At 56.5% G+C, this 18,802-nt stretch overlaps 2 protein-coding genes and 1 pseudogene across 5 annotated transcripts; 2 read left to right on the top strand and 1 right to left on the bottom strand.

The window, feature by feature from the left end:
• Nucleotides 1-1,010: 1,010 nt before the first annotated feature.
• On the top strand, nucleotides 1,011-8,317 carry LOC133047804 (solute carrier family 26 member 10-like). 4 transcript variants are annotated; one of them, XM_061131330.1, is made up of 18 exons: nucleotides 1,011-1,344; nucleotides 1,808-1,918; nucleotides 2,494-2,651; nucleotides 2,842-3,006; nucleotides 3,257-3,409; nucleotides 4,231-4,313; nucleotides 4,465-4,612; nucleotides 4,729-4,842; nucleotides 6,005-6,082; nucleotides 6,172-6,267; nucleotides 6,678-6,784; nucleotides 6,896-6,965; nucleotides 7,038-7,154; nucleotides 7,293-7,326; nucleotides 7,405-7,487; nucleotides 7,592-7,646; nucleotides 7,763-7,869; nucleotides 8,174-8,317. In XM_061131330.1, exons 1-18 carry the CDS (start codon nucleotides 1,011-1,013, stop codon nucleotides 8,210-8,212), a joined length of 2,052 nt encoding a protein of 683 aa, XP_060987313.1. In that variant the 3' UTR covers nucleotides 8,213-8,317. The 4 variants fall into 4 exon arrangements, with proteins under 4 accessions (XP_060987313.1, XP_060987332.1, XP_060987341.1 ...); XM_061131349.1 differs by lacking the exon at nucleotides 1,011-1,344 and having other exon boundaries at nucleotides 1,743-1,918; nucleotides 2,494-2,606; XM_061131358.1 differs by lacking the exon at nucleotides 1,011-1,344 and having other exon boundaries at nucleotides 1,743-1,918; nucleotides 3,257-3,358.
• Nucleotides 5,324-5,928, top strand: LOC133049067 (small ribosomal subunit protein uS8-like; annotated as a pseudogene).
• Nucleotides 8,318-8,425: 108 nt separating the features above from the next.
• B4GALNT1 (beta-1,4-N-acetyl-galactosaminyltransferase 1) lies at nucleotides 8,426-14,897 on the bottom strand. The gene is made up of 11 exons (XM_061131371.1): nucleotides 14,740-14,897; nucleotides 14,121-14,339; nucleotides 13,454-13,618; nucleotides 13,222-13,328; nucleotides 12,716-12,756; nucleotides 12,388-12,568; nucleotides 11,294-11,401; nucleotides 10,982-11,172; nucleotides 10,213-10,353; nucleotides 9,735-9,975; nucleotides 8,426-9,111 (listed from the first exon to the last, which is right to left on the bottom strand). The coding sequence occupies exons 1-11, from the start codon at nucleotides 14,784-14,786 to the stop codon at nucleotides 8,894-8,896; spliced, it is 1,659 nt and encodes a 552-aa protein (XP_060987354.1). The 5' UTR covers nucleotides 14,787-14,897; the 3' UTR covers nucleotides 8,426-8,893.
• Between the last annotated feature and the right edge of the window lie 3,905 nt (nucleotides 14,898-18,802).

Below are 18,802 nucleotides of genomic sequence, written 5' to 3'. Positions count from 1 at the left end.
GCCCAGATAAGACTTGTGGGGAACAATAGGAGGAATTGAAGAGGGGAGACCCACCCTCACTGTACCCCACACCCAGGTCTTTGGGGTCAGGGACTAGGGACCAGAGGGTGATGGGGAGGGGTGCTAAGAATTCTTGAGAATGGAGGAGGGGATGGGGCAACTAGCAGGATTCTGGAGCTCAGAAGCTTTGTATCTCTTCAGGGACCTCAGGGGTACATGACGTGAGTGGGTGACCCTTTTGTACTTAATTTAACCACATACCCCTACTTTGTGAATAGCACTGGAATGCAATAAATAGCGCTTCAGCGTTTTTGCCTTTCTGAACCATAGAATCAAAGCTTGCTATCTGTTCAGTATTCCCCCCTGAGGCCCTGAATTGGGAATTTGGGCCCAGCCACTTCCAGCAGAGGTGTGTGGTGGGAGGTCCCTCTAGGGAGGGATTGGATAGGGAGGTCCCTATCCAATGCATGTAGCTGCTTCCCATCTAGGTGGTCTGTGAGACAGCTGAGGCCAATGGAGCCCCTTACACTTTCTGGTGAGAAGCTCTGCCTGTGAGAATTAGGGTCTGGGGGGAGAAAGGGAGGTTGGAACACCACTGAACTTTCTTGTGGGCCATTTCGCAGCCCTGAGGATGACCAGCAACCCCAGAGGAGTCAGCATCTGTCTGTGCCCCAGGTGCTAATGCGGAAAGAAACCACCGGAGTGAGAGGCGGGAGTCCAAAGACCTAGGAGCGGCAGTGGGTGTTGGGTGCATTTGTTTTCTGGCCTATCTCTCTGGTTCCTCCACTGCAGGCTCCAGAGCCAGGGATCGGGCCAAGGTTGTCTGAGGGAAACGCCTAACACAGAGACGCCCCCTCCCCTAAGGCGCAGCTGTCTCCTGGCTGTAGAAGGCCCCCAAGAGAGGGCTCCCGCCGGGACGGGATTGGACTCTGCTCCAAGGAGGCGGGCCACGGGGCCGGCGGGCGAGGGGTATTTAAGGCTGGGCGGAGTTGGAGGTGGCCAAGGGCGAAATGAGTGGGCTACGGGGCGCCAGGACCTGCCCAGGTCGGGGAGAAGCCTCCGACCTTAAGTCCCCCCTGGGCGCCAAGTTCAGGGAACCTCTCACCGAGACCCGGTTCCAGCAGCTCTTCGGAGACGCAGAGCAGGAGGCCGAGCTGCTCGCGGAGCCGCTCTGGTCCCGGCTGTGGCGGCGGCGGGCCCGCGCCTGCTCCGGCCCGGGGGCGTGGCGCCTGCTGCTGGAGCGGCTGCCCCCGCTGCGCTGGCTGCCCCACTACCGCTGGCGGGCCTGGCTGCTCGGGGACGCGGTGGCCGGACTGACCGTGGGCATCGTGCACGTGCCCCAGGGTGAGCGGCCCCAACACCAGCCTGGCAGGGGTCCAAGCACTAGGGGGCTTCGGGTGGGCACAGGGCCTGGCAACCGGGAGCGAAGCGGGTGGGCTCGGCGACAGGGACCCGAGGCCGAGTTCTGGGTAAGGCCGGTGGAGCGCCATCAGATCCCCACCCCCAGCTCCCCTCATCTGTGCAATCCTGCGCGAAGCCTTGGCCACGGTCCGGCTCCGGGAACTGGAGAGACCTCTCAGCTTGAACGCCTGCCCCCCCAGGAGGCCGCAGACACGGATCTCTGACCTTGACCGCCCCACGACCTCCCACCCACCGAGGCCTGTTAACCCCTGAGTTCCCTCCTGTGGTGTGATGTAGCTGCCTGTGCCAGCCTCCGAGAGTGTGGGAGGGGAAGAGCAGTCCTGGAGGGTGGGCCCCCAGCCCCTCACCCACACACCAAAGACCTTTCCTTCCACCACGCCCCCAGGCATGGCTTTCGCCCTCCTGACCTCTGTGCCCCCAGTGTTCGGACTCTACACTTCTTTCTTTCCCGTCCTCATCTACACCTTGTTGGGTACTGGGAGACACCTGTCTACTGGTGAGTGACCCACGCACTCCTTTCCCTCTCTGTAGGGTGAAATGGACAGGGGGTTGAGGCTTCCCTTTTTAGAAGCTCCCTCGCTCTTACTCCCCTCTTCAGCCCCTCACCTTCCTTTCCCCCATCCCCTGCTGGACTGCCCCGAGCCTCTGACCTAGGCAGTGCCTGTTGGGGGTTTGGGGGGGGGGTGCAAAGAGGCAGGAGTTTACTCGGACTTTTCCTCTCCTTGAAATCTGGTTTAAAAGAACATCTCTACGACTTGAAAAAGGGGAAAAGAGATGCACTGTCACCCAGAGGAGGGCGTAGTCCGCGGAGCATCCTCAGAGCATCCGCAGGAGGGGCAGGGATGCAGTTGGGGGGCAATTTCTCACGGTCGGGTGCTCCCTGGTTTCCTAGCTCCCCGCTGGATCCGGCTGCTGCCCCAGCTCTTGGCCCCGCAGTCTTCACCTGAGCAGCCAGCCTTCTAGGAGAGGTGGTCTGACAGCAGCCTTTTGGCAGAATGCCCAGAGCCTGGGCACTCACCTCACCCCAGGCCAGCACATCTAGTGATCTGTGCGTTTCTCCCCTGGCCCTAGGAACTTTCGCTGTCCTCAGCCTCATGACGGGCTCGGCCGTGGAGCGGCTGGTGCCCGAACCCCTCTCGGGGAACCTGAGCGGAATTGAGAGGGAGCAGTTGGATGCTCAGCGGGTTGGTGCGGCTGCGGCAGTGGCCTTCGGGAGCGGGGCCCTGATGGTGAGGGAGGACCCGGGTGGGGTGGGGGGGGGGAGGACTGGGGGGAGTCCACGCTGGGGGCCAGGGGAGAGGGAGGGACAAGTGTCCAGCGGCGGTCTAGGCAGAAGAGGTGCGCGGAGAAGCCGGTGGCCCTATGCCGGGACTGGTCTGCTCTTCTCCCGTGGTGATCCGGGCATCTTCTCCTCTGCAGCTGGGGATGTTCGCCCTGCAGCTGGGCGTCCTGGCCACCTTCTTGTCGGAGCCTGTCGTCAAAGCGCTGACCAGCGGGGCCGCCCTGCACGTGCTGGTGTCCCAGCTGCCTAGTCTTTTGGGGGTGCCCCTCCCACGGCAGATTGGCTGCTTCGCTCTTTTCAAGGTGGGGGTGGGAGAACAGCGAGGATGCTTCCAGTGGTCCCGGGATGAGGGAAACCTGCCAAGGAAGGAAGGAGGGCCAGTGGAGGGCCAGTGTGTGGTGGTGCTGGGGGGAGGGGAGGGCAGTGAGGGTCGCCGAGGAGGTCGGAGCTCTACTGGGAGCCAGGAGAGAAGGCCTGGTCTCAGTCTGGGGATCAGGACTGCCGGCAGTCGACCCCGGCCCCAGGCCCCTCTGCTCACTGCCCTGCCCACAGACATTGGCCGCCGTGATGACGGCGCTGCCCCGGAGCAGTCCCGCCGAACTGACCATCTCGGCGCTCAGCCTGGCGCTGCTCGTGCCGGTCAAGGAACTGAACGTGAGATTCAGAGACAGGCTCCCCACCCCCATCCCGGGGGAAATCGCCATGGTGAGGACGGCTCCCGGGCGCCAGCCCCGTGCACCGCGCAGACCCTGCTTGCCCTGTAGGAAGTGGCCGCGGCCGCCCCCTCGCGGAGCGCGGAGAGCGGTCCTGCTCAGACGTGGGCTTTGCCAGGCGTCTTCTCAGACCGCTGTGACCCTCGGGAATCCCCCACCACGGGTTCGCCTTTCGCAGAGCCTCTAAGGAAGCCGTCTTTCTCCTTACAGCGCCCCCTTGCGGTGTCGCTGGCCACAGCACCTCCACTCCCGTCTTTTCTCTCCTCTCACCCGGCCTTTGTAACTCAAGGCTCACCTCCCTCTCTTCCGGCGTCCCCCTACATTTCTGTCTCTCCTCAGTTAAACAGCATTCCACACATACCGCACAGATACCCCATACATCCCTAGATGTAACCCAGCTTCCCTGCTTAGAATGGCTCGGTTGTACCTCTCGATATCCACCATCTCTCATAGCAGTCCCCTCTCACTTCCCCTGGCCCACCTCTCTCCATAGTTCCAGGCACACATCATTTCTCTTTCCTTCATTCTTTTTTTTTTTTTTTTTAACTGCTGCATGGCTTGCAGGATCTTAGTTCCCTGACACCAGGGACTGAACCGACTCCTTAGAGAACAGAGTCCTAACCATTGGAGGACCAGGGAATTCCCTCTCCACTGTAAATCAGTTTTCAGGCACCCATCCCTAACACACCCGAGCGCCCTCCGTTGCTGGGCTCCTGCAACCCCGAATCCTGAGTTACAGGCCTCTCACGTTGAGTCCCTTCTAGCCTCTGCTGGGGGCCATCTCCACCCACCCTCCAATTTGCTCTTTTCCAGGTGCTTCTGGCCTCTGTGCTCTGCTTCACCTCTTCCCTGGACACAAGATACAATGTCCAGATAATTGGGTTGCTGCCCAGAGGGTAAGAGAGAGGGAAAAAGCGCTTGTTCTCTTTCCTCACAACTCTCCCACTCAGCGCCCCCTCCTGCTCTGTCCTGCACTATTCCCCCTCTCTTCCTCATGTCCTTATTATTCCCAACCCAGCCTCACCATAGATTCCTCTCTTTCTCCAGATTTCCCCAACCTCTCCTCCCCAGCCTGGCTGAGCTGCCCAGGGTGCTGGCCGACTCGTTGCCCACGGCACTGGTCACCTTCGCGGTGTCGGCCTCCCTGGCCTCCATCTATGCCGACAAGTACAACTACACTATTGACTCCAACCAGGTGTGACTGAGTGAGGGCCCCAGCCTCGTTCAGGAGACAGACAGCCCCCGAACGTGATTTCCCCCTCCTGGCCATGCCTTCGTATCTCTCCTCTTCATCTCACTGCATCCTGTTAGGAGCTCCTGGCGCATGGTGTCTCCAACCTCGTCTCCTCCCTCTTCTCTTGCTTCCCCAACTCTGCCACGTTGGCTACGACCAGCCTCCTGGTGGACGCTGGTGGGAACACACAGGTAAGAGCCGTGTTCTTGGGTGAGGAGAAGCGGGGAGGGACATCCATGTTGGGTGGTGGTGGAACAGGTGGAAGGTTGGGAGACACCCAGGTGGCAGTCCTGTAGAGGACGATGGGAATCTGTGAGGGAAGGCTAGTGCGGAGATGGGGTCATCTGGGAAGAACCTAGAGAAGAAAGGTTCGTTAAGACCTCTGTAGATTCTAAGCACTGAGAAAGGGCATGGTGTCTTATATGTAGTTCAAGATAAAGACAATACTAATCTGGAAAATAAATTTAAGAAACAAAATTCTGGACTCTTTCCTTGTGAGGACATATTCTTCTTCAAAGAATTGTCACATATTAAAGTCTCTCCCTAATATTTTTGGTTTCCTGTATTTGTTGGTGTCCTAAGGATGTGGTTAGCCTGCTTTTTAGGGTCATCCAACAGTGGGCTTTTAAAATGGAGGTAGGGCTCTTTCCACCATCTTTCCGTGCCGCCAGAATGGTGCGCGTGAATGTCCTGGCTGGTGTTCTCAAGAGCATCAACAACGCCGAAAAGAGAGGCAAACGCCAGGTCCTTATTGGGCCGTGCTCCAAAGTCATCATCAGGTTCCGAACAGTGATGATGAAGCATGGTTACCCTGGCGAATTTGAAATCATTGATCATCACAGGGCTGGGAAAATTGTTGTGAACCTCACAGGCAGGCTAAGTGTGGAGTGTTCAGCCCCAGATTTGATGTACAACTCAAAGATCTAGAAAAATGGCAGAATAACCTGCTCCCGTCCCGTCAGTTTGGTTTCATTGTCCTGACAACCTCAGCTGGCATCAGGGACCATGAAGAAGCAAGACAAAAACATACGGGGGGAAAATCCACGGATTCTTTTTCTAGGGATGTAATACATACAAATAAAATGCCTCAGAGGACTAGAAAAAATAATAATAAAATGGAGGTAGGCTACAAAAATAGGGATGTTGAACTATATCTTGGGGGAAACCAACAAATGACAGGTGTTTAATTGGGCGAGGGGAAAAAGCAGGGGTTAAGGAGAGAGGAACAGCAGCGTGGAAGGGGGTTTGGGGAGGAGGGAGACTTTCAAGAAGGCTGACACAGAGGCAGGAGGCCGTCTCACAAGCAGTGGGTGAGGTTCCCTCCCGCCTTTGCTCCCGTCCCGCTCCCTCCAGCTGGCGGGCCTCTTCTCCTGCCTCGTCGTGCTGTCCGTGCTGCTGTGGCTGGGGCCCCTCTTCTACTACCTGCCCAAGGTAAGCAGCAGAGCAGGCGGAGGGATGGCTGGGAGGGGCGGCCCCCTCCCCACACATGGGGGTGGTCAGCCTGCCTCCTCTGCCCTAAGGCTGTCTTGGCCTGCATCAACATCTCCAGCATGCGCCAGATGTTCTTCCAGATGCGAGAACTCCCTCAGCTGTGGCGCACCAGCCGCGTGGACTTTGTGAGAAATGGCAGCCTGGCTCTCAGATGCCCCCTCCCACCTTCCTAGCGTCCCCGGCCTCTGCCCTTGATCAGAGTTCACTGTCCCAGTCCTGAGTCCTGCGGCCTACCCACCTTCGACTTCTATACCTCCTAATTCCTTTACTCAGAGACAAGGTGAAGGGTAAAGCCGGAACCTCTTCAGACCTGAGTATTTGTAACCCCCCAGGTGGTTCCAGGCGTGAGGTCCTTACACTTGCTGTGTATCCCCTATTAGGCCAACCTCACGCCTTCCTCCTGTCATTCTTTCTTTCTCCCGGGCCCTCCCTCCCCATCATTTGCCCTGGCAGTCACTTCCCCTGGGCCCTCCTTCCCTAGCAGTGAGGGCCGGGCATTTCTTCTGGGCATTTCACTCCCACCCGTGTCCTGCAGGCTGTGTGGACGGTCACATGGGTGGCTGTCGTGACCCTGAGTGTGGACCTGGGCCTGGCTGTAGGCGTGGTCTTCTCCATGATGACTGTGGTCTGCCGCACCCAGAGGTGGGAGCAGAGACCAGGGGAGTCAAGAAGAGAGGAGGGGAGAGAAGAGAGTGCTTGGGCTGACTCTCCAGCCAGATCAGGCTGGGAGTCTGACCCCCGCTTCCTGCCCAGGGTACAGTGCCTGGCACTTGGACTGGCTGAGGGGACAGAGCTCTACAGGCCACTCAGAGAGAGCCACAAGGTGGGTGGGCTACAGCCAAAGAAGGAGGGGAAGATTAGACTTGGATGTTTCACTGACCCGCTGACCCCTTAGCTCCTCCAGGTTCCGGGGCTCTGCATCCTGAGCTATCCAGCACCGCTCTACTTTGGGACCCGGGGGCAGTTTCGCCGCATTCTGGACTGGCATCTGGGGCTTGGAGAAGGAGGCAAGGTGAGGGGCCTGGTCAAAGGGAAGTGTGGCTTCTTTGGGGCTGGGAGGCAGGTGGGTGTTCCGGGGGATCCTTGGGCTCAGTGGGTGCACGTCTGTGCTCGTGGCTCAGAGGTGGTGACTCCCCTTCTCTACTCACAGGGGGCTCCAAAGACAGACGGCCCACCTGGTGCAGGTGAGGTGGGAGGGTAAGGAGGGAGATTGGGTGCCACCCACGGAGGCATCTGAGTGCTCCCGCCGTCTCCCATCCTAGCTGCCGAGCCTGTCAGGGTGGCGGTCCTAGACTGCAGTGGTGTCACCTTTGCAGACGCTGCAGGGGCCAGAGAGGTGGTTCAGGTGAGCGAGAGGGTAGGCTCAGGAGGAAGCCCCCTTGTGGTTTCATGAACACCCTCTGATGTAGGACTTAAGTCCCTCCCCCACCCACTCCCCCACCCCCGCAGCTGGCCAGTCGGTGCCGAGACGCTGGGATCCACCTCCTCCTGGCTCAGTGTAATGGTGAGACGTGCAGGCTGGAGGGGTCTGGAGACAGGGGAGTGACCGGGCACTTGGCGGGGAGGGAAGAGGACACGGTGTGGACGCGGTACCGGAGGCCTGACCCCCTCTCCACACAGCCTCAGTGCGGGGGACGCTGACCCAGGCAGGACTCCTGGACAGAGTGACCCCAGAGCAGCTGTTTGTGAGTGTCCAGGATGCAGCTGCGCACGCCCTGGAGAGGCTGGTGAGGCGGCAGCAGCAGCGGGAGTGGAAGCTGGGAGGGGCTGGCCAGTGGGAGGGGGCGTGTGAGTCAAGACCCTGGCAGAGGGATGCTCGAAGGGGGCTCAGGAGGAAGATGAAGGAAAGGGATGCGGGTGAAATGATTAGTCAATGTAAGACTAAGCTGGGGAGACTGGGCCCAGCTGTGGGCGAAGAACTGAGGAACTAAAGTTCCAAGGCAGGCAGTGTGCCCCTGAGAGGACTGCCAAATCGTGGGTGAGGGAGGGGAGCACCGATTCTACTTCTGACTTGTCCCTTCCCTGTTCCAGGAGCTCAGTGGTCCAAAGACTTGCACAGTGTGGGTCTGACCCGGTCATCTGGTGTGTGGAGGGCCCCAGCGAGACATGTGTGAGGCGGGCCACGGCCCCTGAGTCCCCTGACGTCATGTAACTAATAAAATGAAGCTGAGAGCCCCTGGGGTTCATGAAATGAGTCTGGGTGTCTGCACATGGACCCTTGGTGCCCCTTCCTCCACTCCCAAAGCATTGCAAAGACACAACTAAAAATGGCTTTCCCCTGTATGTTCACCAGCCCCCATTCCAACTCCATTCTCTCCATGGGGGTGAGGCTGCAGCCACTGAACAGAGTCCTGGATCCAGAGAGAGGGGCACAGCCCTGGGACTATATATGGGGGGCTTCCCCAACCCCTGAGTACCAAGGAGATGAGAGGAGAGTTATTTCTGCTTTAGGTTTTCAGAGTCCCCCTTTGGGCTCTTTGGCACTTGAAAAGCAACCCCCCACTTCCTGCCCTAGGGGAAGGGGTGGGGGGGGAGGACTTGGCACTGGCTGTGGGACAAGTTACGGCTCCATCATGCCCCTGGGCACTTGCAGAAAGGAGTGACACCAGGACAAGCCCCTGTTTGGGATCAAGTTCTGAAGGAGACGGGGACAGTCAGCGGAGTGGTCACTGGCCGGTGGGGTTTGCTAGGAATTCCTGGCAGGGACAAGGAGGCAGGCCAGTCTGACAGCCGAAAGGCCCCAAGTGGCCATCACTCTGAGGTCATGCACTGGAGCCGGTGTTTGAAGAACAGCAGGCGATGTTTGGCCACCTGACTCTCGTCCAGCGACCCCGGGTAACGGTACCGAGCGTAAGTCTCTGCCTTCGCGTCCCTTGAGGTCCAAGGCAACTTCAACTTGGATGCGTGGTCCACAACAACGTCTGAGCAGGAGCCCACTTGAAGAGAACCAAGTCCATCCAGGAAGAATTCTGGGGGCAGAGGAAAGGGGAGTACACAGTGAAGGGTCTTGAGGATACAGAGGCACCTCTGCCCCTGAAGGAGAACTGAGATTTGGGATATGGTGGGTGCATATGCAAAGACTCCATCTCTAAGGACCTTGGGCATGTAAATCAACCCTTTTGAGTCTTGTATAAAATGGGAGTCAATATCCTTACCTTGTGCCTTGAAAATTGATTCCCTCCCTTCCTCCCTCCCGCAACCCCCCCCCCCCCCCCCCCGCCCCGCCAAAATTCAATAAATGCCGACTTGGCTGCTCCGGGGTGGCCTGAACCAGGAGATTCAGTTGGGAGCAGGACAGAGGCCGAGGTGTCAGTGTTGGGGAAGCTCAAGGCAGACCCAGTGGCTGTACTGGCCGCTGAGGTTTAAATGATGTTTGGGGCTGGGATGCTTGGAGCTGTCTCTGTGGCCGGGGCACAGGTCTTGGTAAATCTTCGTATAACTGCTCTAGGGACCCCTGTGGCAGCTGTGGCCTCCGCGGGGTGGTCGGGCAGTAGCACCCAGGGCCCCAGGCACCTTGCTGCCCCACCACCCCGCGGTCCCTGGGCCCGAGCCCCGAAGGGTCCCTGCCCGGCCGGGAGGGGGCGCCACTCACCCAGGTGCGCCACGCGGCTGAGGCGCGGGTCAAAGCCGACCTCGCGCACCTTGTCAGTGCGCGCCAGGAAGAAGTTGACCACGCCGTCGGTGACCACGCACCCCGGGAAGCCGACGAGCTCGTGGTGGAAGCCGCGCTTCTGCCGGAGGCAGTTCCCGCGGCCTGGCGCGCCGGGCTCCACGCTCAGCAGCTGCCGGTAGGTGGTGGCGAAGCCGGAGATCTCGCGCACCGCGCCCCCGACCTGCCGGGGCGGGAGGGTGACTGCAGGCCGGCCGCGCACTGGGAGGGGTTAGGTCTGGGCCCCCTCTCCCCTCCAGGGGGCTTTCCTGCTGGGTCCTTCCCGCCCCACCCCCGCCGGGCCCAGACGGTGGCCCAGGCCCTGCTTCCGTCCCGGGGCTGGCTGCTCGCGGTCTCCGGCCTCGGCCTGAGCCTGCCGGAAGCCCTCCTCCCACCCTCCATCCCGCGGCCCCTCCGCTACCAGGTCCAGCGGCGTCCGCTCCAACACGTCCACAAGCCTCTCGAGTCGCGTCCGCGCCGTGAAGACGAAGTCATCGTCCACCCACAGCACGTACTTGGTGGTTACTTGGGATATGGCCAGGTTCCGGCCTGCGAACCAGCCCTGGGGAAGGGTCAGTACGGTTGGCGATGCTGTCGAGAGAGGACGCAGCCCTCTGCCACCTCTCCTTCTCACTCCTGACCCCTCTCAACAGCCTCTGTGCGTGTGTGCTGCGACCGACTCTGCGGACCCCATGGACTGTAGCTCGCCAGGCTCCTCTGTCCATGAGATTTCCCAGGCAAGAACACTAGAGTGGGTTGTCATTTCCTCCTCCAGGGGATCTTCCCTACCCAAGGATCCAACCTGCATCTCCTGCGCGCGGATTCTTTACCAGTGAGCCCCCTGGGAAGGCCCTCAACAGCCTGTGCCCCTCTCCAAACCTTGGAAGTGCTTAGGAATGGCCGGGAGCTACGTTTAAAAAAATGCAGTTTCCCACTGCCAGAGGCTCTGAGTGGGTCTTCTAGGGGAGAGTCTTGGAATGCATTTGATTCATGCGTTCATTCATTCATTCATCAGCTATTTATTGAACCCCCACTAGGTGCTAAGCACATTCTAAGAAGGCAGCTCAAATAAGACAGCAGGATTCCTGCTCCCGTGGAGCTTACATCTCAGAAATCCTCCTGCTGGATTCACTACCCTGGAGACTGCGGACTGAGGGCATGCCCCCTCCCGGTGCCCTGTGGCTCTGCACCTTGCCAAAAGGCATGAGATAGTGCTCGATGTGGGGACCTCTGATGCTCTCTGGCTTGTCGCTGTCGTCGGCGATCACCACTGTGACCGTTGGGTAGAAGCGGCGGATGCTGGCGATGAGTGCCCGTAACCGATTGTAACGAAGGAAGGTCTTGGTGGCGACGGTGACCAGGGCGCTGATGTTGTACTGGGCTAGGAGTGAGGCGCAGAGGGAGGTGCCGAGCAGAGTGGCGAGTGAGGAGAAGGACACCTCCCAGGGCCACCCGCTCCCAACTTTCTTCCTGTCATGCTGGGTCTATGCCCCTGAGCATACCAGTCTCACCTCCCTGGGGTTGAGACCCAGGTGGGTACAGCCGAGGGTTGGGTGGGTGTCTTATGCGGATGGTGAAGGCAGCTTCGTGTCCCTCGGTGGAGAACCGGACTGGGAAGAAAAGACATGAGATGTGGCTTGGATAACATTCTCTTTTCAGTAAGTCAGTGTTTAGGTGCCTGCCCTGTGTTACACTTTTCTAGGCCCTGTTAGATAAGAATGTAAGGTTCTTATCCCCCTGGAACTTACATTTTAATGGGTGGGAGAAAGATGATAAAAGTTTTCATTAAAAGTTAGCCTTTATTGAGCATTTACTATGTGCCAAGCACTTTTAAAATTACCCTAACTATAAGAACTCATTTAATCCTCACAATTGCCCTATTAAGTAGATTCCTACTACAGAAAAAGAAGGCACAGAGGAATTAACTTGTCCATAATTACCCAACTCTTAGGCAAGAAAGCTGGGGTAGGAACCTAGTCCATCTGGTTCCAGGTTAAGTAAATAAGAAAATTCAGATACAGATAAGTATTGAATAGAAAATAAGACAAGTATTGTGAGAGTGAAGAGGAGCCATCTGAGCTGAGATCCAAAGGATAAGGCGCCAGCCTTGCAAAAATCTAGGGGAAGAGTATTCTAGGCAGAGGGAACAGTAAGTGCAAAGGCCCTCCAGTGGGAGTAGGATTGGTATAGAAGCCTTGGAGAGAGGCAGGAGGGCTGTTATACCCCTTTTGCCAGAGGAGAAATAGGGGCTCTGGGAGAGAAAGCTCTTTGCCCTCTAGTAAGTGGTGGGCTGGGAATAGAGCTTGAATCTTCTAGTTCCTGGGTCAGGTCACTTCCTGGGGCCCCCATGGTTGGCCTGAAGGGGGGACACACCCAAGGCTCGGGTTTCCCTCTGGCCTGTTCCAGCCCCAGTTGAACAAAGGCCCCTTCTCTCCCTCCTTGGCCCTGCTGGCCCAGCTGAAATGTCCATTGTGTGTCTGGGCAGCTCTGGCCATTGCCCGAGTGTCTCCCACACCCTCTGCCATTTGCTCACTCCTGCCGTTCTGGCTTCCTGTGTCCACCCAGCTTGTGTACTATGTCCACCCAGGCCTCGCACCTGTGTCTGCTGTGTTTGCCTGGTAGCTTCGGCTGCTGTAAGTGACCAGTTGCAGCTGCCGATTGAGTTGGTCCAGCCCTGGGCTGGCGAGGCTGAGATCTGGCTGCCCTTCTCCGGTGAGAGTCACTCCGGTTACTTCCCCTGCCACGTCCCAGGTGCCCAAGGAGGCAGTCAGGTTCACCTGGGAGAGGGGATTGGCGAGTGCTGGGTGATGCCCCTGACCCACCTCTTGCCTCCCTGCTTCTTCCATCCCTCCTTCGGCAGCCTCGTTGCCCTCCCTGCATGATGAATGCCCACCTGGCCTCCCCACCATCCTGTTCCTTCTCACCTGGTATACCTCCTGACCAGAAGTGGCCTGCAGGCCCAGTCCTGGAAGCAAGGGGAGGGAACCAGAATCACAGACAGCCTGGGAGTCCTCCCTTTCTCCTGCCTCTTTCCCCTCACACAGGGCAGGACTTCTCACCCAGCCCTCCTGTTGAGGCCAAAGCAGGGCCCATTGCAGGGTATAGCCCAGGGTAAGGATTTCTCACTCCTTCCTATCAAAGCAGTAGGTCTTGTGTGGCCTGCCCTGCCTGTCCATCTCACTTCAGCCAGTCAGCAAGACACACCCTTCTCCCCAAACCTCTCCAGCTGTCTTCGGCAGTTCCCCACAATCCTAGAGTCCCTTCTGTCCTCACCTCCATCTCCCACCTCATGAGCCCTCCCTGACCTCCAGTTTCCCTTCCTTAGAACCCCCCACCTGGCATTCCAATCTCCCCTCCTTCTTCCTCTCCCAGCCTGGGCTCTGCCACCCCCACAGTGGGTTAGCTCCTCCCCTTGGACCCTCCTCCCCACCTGGCACCAAGATGCTCCTGAGGGGCTGGACCTCCACACCCTGCAGGGGGTACTGTAGCGGGGAGTTGGCAGGGGCTATGAGCAGCTGGTCTGCCGCAGACTGGCTCCTGGCAGTGAAGGAGGGGGAGGGCAGAGGGGGAGTCAAGGGGAGCCTCCTCCCCCCACCACCCCCTCCCTCCAGCCCCCCACGGCTCCCCAGAGGCAGAGTCACACCCTCCTTTCCGCTGGGTACCTTGAAAGGAAGGCCTGGAACTCCTGCTCCCTCGAGGCAGACACACTGCTCAGCTCCTCAGGGTCAAAGGCCTTGGTGAAGTCAAAGGCTTGGACCTGCCGCTGGAAGGGGAGGTGAAGGCTCCCCTCACTGGACTCACAGCTGCAATTGTTGGCAGTCAGCAGCCTGTGGAGCCGGGAGGAAGGGTCCTCAGAGCCCAGCCACACAGCTCACTCATCCTCCGGAAGGTTGACCCGGCACCCGCACCTTGGCCGTTCCACCCTGCTCATCCAAAATCTGTCCCCTTAATCGCTGCTCTTCAAATGGTCCCCTGGAGGAGGGACCATCCGTGGGATGACCCGTCCTCTACACCTGGATTTTACAGAGATGTAGAGCAGACCAAATGCTAAGGTTTCAGAGTTGCCTCCACACCATCAGGACCCCAGCTGGACTCCTTTCACACGGAATGACCAGGACTCAGAAAGTCAGGGCCCTCCCCCGATTGCAACCCTCGCTTCCCCACCCCCGAAGCACAAGACTCAGCAGCCCCCTCCACCTCCCACTTCACCCCCCTCCCCCCGCACACACCACCAGTCCGGGGAACCCAGGCATCAGAGCAGAGGAAACAGAAGCTTCCCAGACTACCCCCCAGCGAGTGCCTGCAGTCGCCCCGACTCCTCACACTCACCCCACCACTTGCTCCTTGATCCTGACCGGGATGTGTGCGTATCTGGGCTCAGGGGCGAGACCTAGCAGCTCTGGCCTGGGGTTGCCCTGTAGGGGCGTCCACAGCGCGAGAGGTACCCGGAGGCCCGGCGCGACCCGGGTGCTCGCGTACAGGAGCCCCAGCGAGGCGCAGGCGAGCAGCAGGACGGCCGCACAGAGGGCCCGGCGGCCCAGACGCATCCTGGGTGGGCGAAGGGGTGGGAGGGTGAGCAGGTGGTCAGCGAAAGCGTGGCTTGAGACTCTGGGCCCCCGCGGTTCCGCAGACTCCAGCCGGCCCGGCTGGGGCTTCCCGCATCTCGCGCGCCAGGATCTGTAGAGCGAATCGGTACCCTCCTGCCCCTCCCCTCACTCCCCGGGCCTCGGGTCTCCGGGCCTCCTTTCTTCTCGCCCTCCCACATCTCGCTTTCCTTTCACGCCCGAGGCCTGAGGTCTCGATGAAGCAAGAGACCTTTGGAGGTAGCGGTTTCGACGCGGCGGCTCGTAAGTAGAAAAAGCACCGTTTTATTAGAATAGCCGATGTTCCGGAGCCCGCCGCCTCCCTTGGCCCACGCACCCCCCCACCCCCTCAGTCCGAGCATCACCTGGCCCGGGTGGGCTGCAGAGGGCAGCGCCACACCTCGCCTGTCATGAAAAATGCAGAATCACGCCCGCGCTGCTGGGTGGCCCCGGCGGAGGTGACCCCGTGAGTGGCCTGGCGAAGCCGCGCGGGGCGACAAGGTGGACCGGAGCGCGCGCCTCCTCCCGCCGCCGGCTCAGTCCCGCGTCCCGCCCCAGCACTGACCTGTCTTAACGCTCTAGGGCCGCCGCAAGATTTCGGTCAGGGCTGTGCCAGGCTCTCGGCCCCGGCCTGAGGGTCCTCATGGGGCTGGAGGCGGCCTGATGGGGGAGCCGGGCGTGAGGCTGAGAGTGAGGGGGATCCTCCTGCCTCCCGAGCGCGCACGACCCCTCCCGCCTTTGGACTCTCCGGGCTTTGTAAACCGCCGCGCTGGGGTGGTTCTGGGCGTTTCCTGCGGGGTTGGGGGGTCGGAGTCGAGAAACCGCCGCACCCCAATCCCAGAAACAAATCCGGGGTTCCCTGGGACCCTGTCCCACTTGCCGGGCCGGGAGAGCCCGGGCCGCCGCCCGGCTTTTCAGATCGCGGCGGCTCGGCTCGGATGCTGGTTGCGGCGGAGCGTCGGGCTACACGCCGAGAATGAGAGCGCCGGGGCGCCTTCTGGTGGGCGCGGAGGACACTGCGGGGGCGCGAAGCCAGCGACGCACGAAGGTCCTTCTCTCCACGCCCCCTCCCTCCCCGCCAGCCCTCTGCCTCCGAACCCTGGCATCTCCCCCGCCCCGCCGCGATCCCAGTCACTCTATTCCTATTCGTTCGGAGCCGTCATTCCATCGAGACTGTAGGCCAGGACAGGCGACAAGGGCTTTGGGAAGCGATGGGGTGGGGACGCCCTGTAACCCCATTTCAAGGAAGATGTGGATACTTAGGGTGAGATAAAGGAACCCAGACGAGACTGGAAAATAAAGACTGCCTAGCTAACAAAGACAAGTTGACAGCCTGCCTCCCAGCCTCGCCTCCCCCGCCCTCCAGCCCCCGCATACCCCAGTTATCTAACGATACTCAATGATGTAACAAACACTCGGTAATTCAAGGGCCTGCTGCTTCTGACTGCTCCTTGTTGCAGACTTGCAGAAGGGAAGAGACCCCAAACTGTGCCTGGATCGGCGGTGCTGACGCGTGCAAGCTGCAGACCCTGGATTCTTGATGCTGCCCTAAGTTCTGTGGTTCCATGATTCTAATAAAAGATGTCACAATTTAATAGGGAAAATATATAATAAGAAATGTAAAACATAATGAAAATGTGGGGGCAGGGGGGAGGGAAGGATGGGTTATTGGATGAACTGTGCACAAAGAAATGACTAATCAGCTGGAGGGAAAGTGAGATTCTCACCCTCTACACCAAAATAAATTCCAGATGTATCTAATATTTTATTATTAAAAATGTAACCACAAACAGTAGTAAAATAATTCATGGAGTTTTTTTTTTTATAATCTTGGAGTGGGGAAGAGATCTCTAAGTAAGATATAAAAGGAAATATTAAGCTTGAGTGAAGAAATTTCTATAAGCAAACTTGAGAAATGGCAAACTGTGAAAAAATATGTGCAACATGTAAGACAGATAAAGGTCTATTTTTCTTAAGAGCTATAAAACATCAATAACAAAAAATTATCAATCACCCCCAAATGGGCACAAATTGTGATTAGGCAGTTGAGGGAAAAAGTAAAAATGGCTTTTCAAATGTATGAACGTACACTAGACCCTATTCATAATAAATAAAATCCAAATTAGAATAACAATGAAATAGTTTTTGTTTAGCAAGTTAGTAAAGGTCAAACAGTTTGCTAACACAAGTGGTCAAGTATTTGGAGAAACAGTCACTATCATATACTGTTGTGAGTGTAAATGGACCCAGCTTAGAGCCATTGGCCAATCTATTAACAATTAAAATATTAATCATTTAAATCTTAAATATTAGTAAGTTAAAATTTTAAAGATATGATTCAATCAGACAGTGGGACACTGGATTAATCTAGATCTACTGTTACTGGATGATATCCAAAGCTGTTAAGCAAAATAAACAAGAACATATATAGTCGACTCCTGAGTGTGGGTTTTAGCTTCTAGGATTGTCCAAATACTAGAAATGAAGTGCTGCCATAATAAAACCCTAAAAATGTGGGAATGGATTTGAAACTGGGTCTTGGGTAGAAGCAGGAAGGAATCTAGGCGTGTTAGTGAAAGACTGAAGAATATTGAAGAGCATATTAGTAGAAGCCTCATGTCCTTTGAGGAGGCTGCTGATAAAGAAAAGTGAGGCAAGTAAGGAAATTGAGGGGCTTCCCAGGTGGCACTAGTGGTAAAGAACCTGTCTGCCAATGCAGGAGATGTTGAAAGATGCAGGTTGGATCCCTGGGTTGGGAAGATCCCCTGGAGGAGGGCATGGTAACCTCCAGTAATCTTGCTGGAGAGTCCCATGGACAGAGAACCTGGCGGGCTACAGTCCATGGGGTCGCAAAGAGTCAGACTTGACTGAAGCTACCTGGCATGTATGCCCACATGCCTAATAAGCTGGGGATCTCATTGAGATTTTCAAGCAGAATGTTGAAGGTGCCTTCAGGTTTCTCCTTGTCACGTTTGGTAGAATATGTATGAAAAGAAAGAGATAAGCGGAAGAAAGGAATGCCAATTTAAAAAGTGCTGGGGATTGTTAGGTTTGAAATTTCCTAGCCCCTCCAAGGACCAGTGAGGCTAGAATTTTAAAAAATGGCTTCCAGGACTTCCTTGGTGGTGCAGTAGATAAGTATTCGCCTGCCAATGCAGGAGACATGGGTTTGATCCCTGGTCCGGGAAGAGTCCACATGCTGTGGAGCAACTAAGCCAGTGGACCACAACTACTCAGCTCACGAACTGCAGCTGCTGAAGCCTGCGCTCCACAGCCGGTGCTCCACAGCCGGTGCTCCACAGCCGGTGCTCCACAAGAGAAGCCACCGCAGTGAGAAGCCCGCACGTGGAAACAAGAGCAGCCTCCTGCTCGCTGCAACGAGGGAAAGCCTGCATGGCGCAAGGAAGACCCAATGCCGCCAAAAAAAAAACAAAAAACAAAAACCACAGCTTCCAGGGAAGACCATATCTAAGGCATGCTCAAGAAACTATTGTCTGAAAATAAAGCGAAGGATATAAACATAGATCCTCCGTTAAAGAAAGAGCTAAGGCACTGCCTCAGAATGGTTCCATTAAACAATAGGACTCTCAGTGATCAAAGAAGCCCAAGGAAGAGAAGGGTTTATCTCGATAATATTTCTGAATATGGCTTTCATGTCATGTAGTTAACATCAATAAGATTCACAGGAGAACTATAAAGATTTTAAGAGGATTGTATTTGCAGAATTTTATTGGTGATACAATAATTCTCTCTTACTATTCTGATGATAAATGTTTGCTGTTTTAAATCCCCCGAGTTTGGAGTAATGTATTACATAGCAATAGATAACTAATTCAGAATATTATATAGTTGGCCTTGAACAATGAGGGGGTTATAGGCATTGCTTTATTTAAAATAAATTACCAAGAAAAAATTCTAATTAACTTTTTTCTTCTTGGTTATTCATTTTAAATAAAGCAGTGTGTACATGTCAATCGCAAACTTCCTAACTATCCCTTCCTCCCCCCTCTACGTTTCCCTCCGGTAACATTAAGTTCATTCTGTAAGTCTGTGAGTCTGTTTGTAAATAAGTTCATTTGTATCATTTTTTTCATTCTGTGTATAAGCTATATCATACAATATTTCTTTCTCTGTCTGACTTACCTCACTTAGTATGACAATAGCTAAGTCCATCGAATTGCTGCAAATGGCTTTATTTCATTTTTTAACAGCTGAGTAATATCCCATTGTGTATATGCTCCACATCTTCTCTATCCATTCCTCTGTCAATGGACATTTAGGTTGCTTCCATGTCTTGGCTATTGTAAACAGTATTGCAATGAACATTGGGGTGCATATATCTTTTTGCACCATGTTTTTCTCTGGATATGTACCCAAGAATGGGATTGTAGAATCACATGTAGCTGTATTTTTAGTTTTTTAAGGAAC

The sequence above is a fragment of the Dama dama genome, chromosome 3 (assembly GCF_033118175.1).
Source record: "Dama dama isolate Ldn47 chromosome 3, ASM3311817v1, whole genome shotgun sequence".
Taxonomy (NCBI): Eukaryota; Metazoa; Chordata; class Mammalia; order Artiodactyla; family Cervidae; genus Dama; species Dama dama.
The sequence above is the reverse complement of the archived record's forward strand: the minus strand, read 5'-3'. Positions and strand labels throughout refer to the sequence as shown.

Bases quoted from the DNA above. Each gene is read 5' to 3' on its own strand.
- LOC133047804 (XM_061131330.1), top strand. From the start codon at position 1,011: ATGAGTGGGCTACGGGGCGCCAGGACCTGCCCAGGTCGGGGAGAAGCC. The intron at 6,785-6,895 runs GTGGGAGCAGAG...CTTCCTGCCCAG, and splicing joins GTGGTCTGCCGCACCCAGAG to GGTACAGTGCCTGGCACTTG. The intron at 6,966-7,037 runs GTGGGTGGGCTA...CTGACCCCTTAG, and splicing joins CACTCAGAGAGAGCCACAAG to CTCCTCCAGGTTCCGGGGCT.
- B4GALNT1 (XM_061131371.1), bottom strand. From the start codon at position 14,786: ATGACAGGCGAGGTGTGGCGCTGCCCTCTGCAGCCCACCCGGGCCAG. The intron at 13,329-13,453 runs GTACCCAGCGGA...CTTCACTGCCAG, and splicing joins TTCCAGGCCTTCCTTTCAAG to GAGCCAGTCTGCGGCAGACC. The intron at 9,112-9,734 runs GTGAGTGGCGCC...CTCTGCCCCCAG, and splicing joins CAGCCGCGTGGCGCACCTGG to AATTCTTCCTGGATGGACTT.